Raw genomic sequence first — 6,905 nt, forward strand, 5'->3', positions numbered from 1 at the left:
AGGTAAACCTAAGTAAACAGTGTCCCGGTGCACCAGCTGCTTACCCTGAGGGGTGGGGACAGCAACTGGTGGGGAAATTTTTGGGAGGGAGAAATTGGGAGTCGGGGGAGTAACCCCTGTGACCACCCCCCACATGACCCCACCCCTAACCCAAGGCCCTCACACTGTCCCCATCAAATCCCTTCCCACCTTAACTGGGGAGGGCTGCAGCCTGCTCTGGTGGCCTGGAGCTGCAGCTGCTTCAGAGGCTGGGGGAAGAGCAGCGGAAGTGGAGAGACTCAGTTCTGCTGCCTCTTCTTGCTCCCTCTGTTGGGGGGGAGAGGCTGTCCCACCTCTGCCTCTCTATACCTGTTCATAAGCTGACCCCCTTCTCTAGTGCTTCCCTTTACTAAAAAAATTTGGCTTATGAACAATTATATATGGTAAATAAGAGCTTGATTCTTGGTCACAACTGGTAGTTCTAGAAGCACTGCTTTTGAGTGCTGATCAGGTCATCTAACCTGCATATCTGCTACAGAAGCAATATGAAAGACCTACGGGGCTGGGTAGGAAACAGAATTGTTTCTTAAGAGACTGCAGTGGCTTCCTGCAGCACTCTCATTCAAAGAACCACATTGATAATTGCATCCCAAGAACATGACACAAACTAGTTTAGAAGTTTGTATCTGCTGAATGTTAATTTAAGTAAGAAAATTCAGAAAATATAAGAATGTAATTTTTTTTGTTTCTAGAGTTCTAAATGTCGCACAGTGTTTTCTTCTGCCCAGAAGATTGAAGGGTTTAAACGTGTTGATCGCCAGATTGCTCAGTTCAATGATTACAATTTTGTTTTTACCAGTTTTGCCAAGAAGCAGCAGCAACATAGTTGATTAAGAAAAATGAAGAAAAAACGCAAAAAGAGATCCCTTATAGAAGGTGGTGGCTGCTTTCTAGTTAATGATTCAGGGGGCCATGCTTTCCACTACCACCTTGTAGTTGCAGAAAGCCCTAGATGTAATCATAGTATAATCATTTTGAATTGTATGCATTATTATATCAAGGAGTTAGATATCTTGCATGAATGCTCACTTCTGTGTTTAGGTATTCTATGCCACTCTTGCTGTGAAATTGAAGTGCATGTAGAGAAATGTTACTGTATGAGACTTTACAAAGTTTGTAAAAACAACTCAATTAGGATTTCACACAGTATAGCTTTTCTCCAGGTATCACCAAAAATTCCCCACAGACAAGGCTTTCGTCCTCATTAGACATTGGCTTCAGCCTTCTCATCTTGGACAGTTTTTTTGTTAAATTGCTGCCAGATTTTTTCATCTATGCTGTAATTTCAATCTTTAGACCATTTCTTGACAAATTTGTGTGTTCTCTAATGAAATTGATTTCTAAGTCTCATTTCAATGGTTGAATCAAAGTTCTTGCACTTGATAGAAATTTGGCGAGATTGAGAAGAAGTAAAGACTACTACTGATAGGGATGTGGTTTTCTTATTTGAGATACAATAAAAATTACTCTTATTCATAGCTTTAGTCCTTTAAACTCATAGGATTTTGTTCAAGAAAGACTAAAGGGCAATATGCTAAAGCACTGTGGGATAATGCACTAGCCTTTCACTTCTAGAGACTTGGGTTCAAATATTAGCTTAGGTCAAGTTTGGTCTCATCCCATTTACTGCCCAAGTTGATACTGGCTCGTAGGGTAGTGTACCTTCAGAGGAGGCCCAGGAAATAATTCATCAGGATACAGATGCTTTAGCATAGTTGAACTGGTGCTTTGCAAGGCTGTTACTGTTGCTTATTTTTCACCTTTTGTAATCTACTCAAGCTACATGTTTTTAAGACTAACTTACTAAAGCTGGTGCACTCAAATTGGTTTGCAGATGGACCTAGCAAAAAAGATGGTGGGATTTATCAGACTAGCAATGCTAATAAGCTTGGGTCATTCTCAATAAACTGTTACACATTAACTTTTTTTCATTTCCAGTTTTGAGAAAATATGCTATAAACTGGTCTAAATGTCTGTTTTGTCATTCCAAACAAAATCAATGCCTTTATCTTGTGACTGAAAGTCCTGTGGCGTTGTGCATGTGACTAATGCTGTATTCGACAGTGTTGTGACTTCACCTGTTTTCCTCCTAACTAATGTGGTGGTTCCTTTGGCCATGACTTGATGGCATTAAGTGAATGCATAGAATAAGAACTGTCTGGGACACCTGGACACAGTGAAATTAAAATGCTATTCATAGAAAATGAGTAAATGTGTAATTCAGTCACTTAGTGTCTATTGACAGATGCAGGCTTTCAAGAGTTGGCATATTTTCAGATATGTTTGCAAATACTGTGGGATTTTAGCAGATGAGACCAAGTTAATAACTACAAATTTGAGACTTCCCTCTTGTCCTCACAACATAGTTTTGACTTTCTGGATTGACGCAGTGATGTTTTTTGTTCCTTCTGTATTTATAAATGAAGCACCTTTTTAGTGTTTCTAAACTAAAATCTGCTTGGTTGGAAATCAAGTGGCTGGAACATTATTTTGACTTATTTTAACCATATTGATGATTGAAGACTTCATTGAAGAAGTTATCTACCAATGTTAACAATTTTCTTCTGTAGATGGCACCCAGTGTTTTTTAGGTGCTTTATATTTTGAGGACCAATATTTTAAGTGGTTTTGTTCTTGAACATTGTTCCAACTGATTTGACATTGTTGGCTTGAGGTCCTATAATACAGACAGACCGAAAATCTTTGAGTAAAGTTGAAAAAAATGCAAATTTATATAAACACACCTTAGATAGAAAATGAAAGCTGTTGAATGGATTATTAATGAACTATCTTTGGTAATCAGGAGAGGGGGAAGTATGGTTTTATAATTTCTTTATGGTGTTAGACTTTGATAATATATCTGTACCACAAAACTTAATGCTTCAATAAAAGTTTGCTTAATAAAATGTCTGTAGTGATGATCCAGTATGTTACAAATCACACTTATTATGCTTTTTTGTAGAGCTTAGCCGAAATATCAGTCAGATTAATGTATTTATTAGCTTGAATTTACTTGGGGAAATGCACTGTATACATTGAACAGAATATATACTTATAGCCTAAAGGGACAGTACACCAAAACAAGTCAAATGAGATGTTAAGCTGCTGTTACAAAGGTTTAACCTATTCTTTCCAAATAAATACTTACCACATTAACCAAATATCAGTTTCTCCTCTGCTGTCTATCCTATTGTCCAGTCCATGTATGCTTGATAGCATTAGGAAGTTCATGCCATGAAATATAATTTGGAATTCAAGCCCCTTAATTTTGCAGGTTTTGTTAACCCCTCAGCATTCATGATAGCTTCAATAGTATGCTCATCAGACTGACTTTGCAGACTACTGGCTAAAGTTTAAATCTAGTGTACTATCTCTTGAGGTAATGCAGACAAGTCTCCTCTTCAGGACAATCCTAAGGAGCAGAAATTAGTGGGTAGTGTTCAGCATGTTTTCAGCTGCTCTTATTGCTACACTTAAACATAAAATTGTCTACCTTTCTTATGAACAGTCCTGAAGCCATTTGTTTGAACTTCCAATTAATCTCCATTGGAGAGCTCTCTAGGGAATGTGAATCCCGAAAGCATCATCTTACAAAGATTAAATAGGAGTATCTATGAAATTTTTACTGTCAAAGTTTTTGCTAATCATGTTTCATATAGAAATGGTTTGGATCTTTAAACCGTCTTTAAAATGTTCTTTGTACAAGTTAACATTAGTTTTTGAGTTTATACTGTGTGAGTAAAGCAGAACTAATCATTAATCATGTGCTAGTCTAGATCAGTGATACTCAGACTGTGGCTCTTTAATGTATCTTCTGTGGCTCTTGGCAGCACATAATAAAACACTGATTTAATTAACCTAATCAGGATGCTTTAACTATGCTGTTAACCAAGTTATCAACTGGCACTAAGTTATTAACTACTTTGCTGCAAGAATAATATATGGAACAACTAAATATTTCCCTGTCATTCACACTGTGGCTCTTTTGGGTAATGTTGATCACTAATTGGACTCCTGAACTATTGAGGTCTGAATATCACTCTAAATTATCAGTGAGCATTTTGAGCTGTTTTCCACTGTTGAAAACTTCAGAAATATTGAAGATAGCTGAATTCTTGGGGTAACCTCGTCTAAGCAATATGTTCTGCTCTTTGGTACTTCTGTAGTTTACTACAATCTGAGATTAAATGTACCCATTTTATTTGACAGGTTTACAGTTAAAACACTAAATATTTTACCTCTGGCAGACTTAAGAAAACAACATAAGAATGGCTATACTGAGCCAAAACAATGGTCTACCTTGCCCCTTATAATGTCTTTCAACAGTGGCCATTACCAGATGCTTCAGAGGGAATGAACAGAATGGGGCAATTTATCGAGTGTTATTGCCTGATGTCTAGTCCCATTTTCTGACAGAGGTTTAGGGACACCCAGATCATGGGGTTATCCCTGGCCATCTTGGCTAATAGCCATTGATGGATCTGTCCTCCATAAACTTAACTAATTTTAACCCTATTAAATATTTGATACATACATGTTTCATCTTGTCATTCATAACATTTTAAATCTAATTCCAAAGCTTCATATTTTACAGATCCTAGGAATCGATAATGTGAACCGTTTGGTTTGTCCAGCCACTGACCTTGAAATTAGAATTTTTGCCTGAAGTTTTCATAGTAATACTCTACTGCTGCTATTATATAGCAACCTAATTTTTGCATATAAATCAAATAGAAATGAGTATTGGGACTGTGGCTCAGTTGTGCTCAACCAGACTTGTTATGTAACTGGATACACAATGGTTACTTAGCTGATTGTTCTGATTCCTTAACTTTATCTTCAGTATGTGGGAGGTCTTAAACAATATAGTAGGCTTTTCAGTTAGTCTGTGAGCCCCAGTAATGAACCTCATTGTGCCTAGCTACTGTGCAATCTGGTCTATCCAGTCAGATCAGAATCTGAAGCAACACACCCTTGTCAAATATAAGCACTCATCTGTATGGTTTCCTAAACTGGCGTGCACTATGCAAGGGATTGATAATAGTGATAGACCTTGCAGGCTGGTAAATGCATATTTCCATTCTTTGGTGGGGAAAGGGCAGAAGGGGTTTGGCAAAGTAGGATTGTACACTTAGTATTTAATCCATTTCTGAACTTCACAGCCACAGTGTGGTCCACTACCTACAATTCTAGTAAAAGGTCCCCATTATCTCTCTTCCTTCAGGTGGTGTCCCTGAAGCCTTTGTACGCCCTAAAACATATAGGACTGCAGGTCAATTGACTTAATTAGCACTGAGCTGTATTACACAACAGTTCCAGTCAGAAATGGGGCCTTATTGTGTTAGATGCTTTAATCTTAGCTATTATCTGCCTAAGGGAGAAGGTAGGTTTAAACTCAGCTAGTTTAGTTTGTATTAAAGGTAGTATACCTTGTCTACAATACTGTTACCATGTGTTAGCTAATACCACACCTTAAAATGTAGGAGTAGAGGTGATTTTACATCTGTATAGCATTGGTGATATTGGAATCAGGGCCAGCTCCAGGCACTAGCTCAGCAAGCAGGTGCTTGGGGTGGCCAAGGGGAAGGGGCGGCAATTCAGGGCCGGGTCTGTCTTGGAGGGAAGGACCTGCCACTGAATTGCTGCCAAAGAAGAAAGTGGTGCGGTGAAGCTGCTGCTGATCGTGGGGGTTTTGTTTGTTTTCCTGCTGTTGGCCCTGATTAGAATACTGCATAAAGTTCTGGTGTCCATATTTTTAAAAAATTTAAATTGGAGAGTGTGTAGAAGAGCAGCTGCAACAACTTAAGGGCTTGGAGAAAATGCCCTTACCCTGAGAGACTTAAAATAATTGAGTTATATGAAAAGATTGAGGTGACTTTGATTACAGTATGGAAGTACTTTCACAGGGAGAAAATACTGGGTACTGAAGAGCTCTTTAGTCTGGCAGAGAAAGGTATAAAGCAATGGATGGAGGTAAAAGCTAGATATTCAAGGAAGAAATAAGCACACATTTAACAATAAGGTTGATTAACCATTGGAACCAACACCGGAAGGAAATGTTAAATTAGATAATCTGATAGAGTAGGCTTTAGGAAGCTGCTTTAAAAAGCCCTTACGCAAATGTTTGGTATTGCTAACCTAAAACTCATTCTCTATTGCTTAAGATGAGTTTCAAAATGAAACCTGACAATGGTTCTTTTATATTATACTAAGCTTGAGCTTTGTGAAACTCATCTTATGGATCCTAGTATCCAAAGAAGGTTTTTATTATGTAAAAGTTTGGTTACAGGTAATTTTAGATGAAAAATATCAGTCTCGCTGAATCTTTAACTTAAGTAAATGAAATTTTATACCAGCTCTTGAGCTGTTGCCACATATTCTTGAAGCTAGCATGTTTAAAAAGAGATTTTTGGATGACCAAAATAGAGCGCACTCCAAAGCAATATCCTTCCTATGGTACACTGGATCTGAGTTACACATTCTCCTCAGCATCTTCTGCCAAGTCAGAGGATGTGGAAGATAAATACCAATTGTGTCTTTACTCATGCAAAATTTTGCTATAACCCTTCATGTCATACAGAAAGTCCAGCCAGTCTTCACAGGACAGATACTGTGACCTACACAACCTTGATCCATGAGTCCCTGTATTTTAGCCCCCAGGCTCATACCCTATGAGGGACCATCCTGCTCTCCCTAGACCACCTTTAGCCTAAGGGACTAACTTCTCCAGCAGGGTTGCTTCATTGGTGGTCCTGGTCCCACAGTCCTTCCCAGAACCACAGGTACAAGAGGAAGAGAAAAACAAAAACCAGAGAGTGACTTCTTAGTGATCCTGACCCATTCTGCGGCTGTAGTTCCACCACCCA

General features: G+C 38.4%; 1 protein-coding gene across 1 annotated transcript in view; it reads left to right on the plus strand.

The window, feature by feature from the left end:
* Positions 1–2,490, plus strand: part of AMD1 (adenosylmethionine decarboxylase 1) — a 50,318-nt gene extending 47,828 nt beyond the window's left edge. Inside the window, exon 9 of the mRNA XM_030556125.1 lies at positions 732–2,490. Within this exon, the coding sequence (XP_030411985.1) occupies positions 732–869 (138 nt within the window). The 3' untranslated portion in view covers positions 870–2,490. The remainder of the gene's footprint in view (positions 1–731) is intronic.
* Positions 2,491–6,905: the final 4,415 nt, after the last annotated feature.

This window comes from Gopherus evgoodei, chromosome 3 (assembly GCF_007399415.2).
Source record: "Gopherus evgoodei ecotype Sinaloan lineage chromosome 3, rGopEvg1_v1.p, whole genome shotgun sequence".
Taxonomy (NCBI): domain Eukaryota; kingdom Metazoa; phylum Chordata; order Testudines; family Testudinidae; genus Gopherus; species Gopherus evgoodei.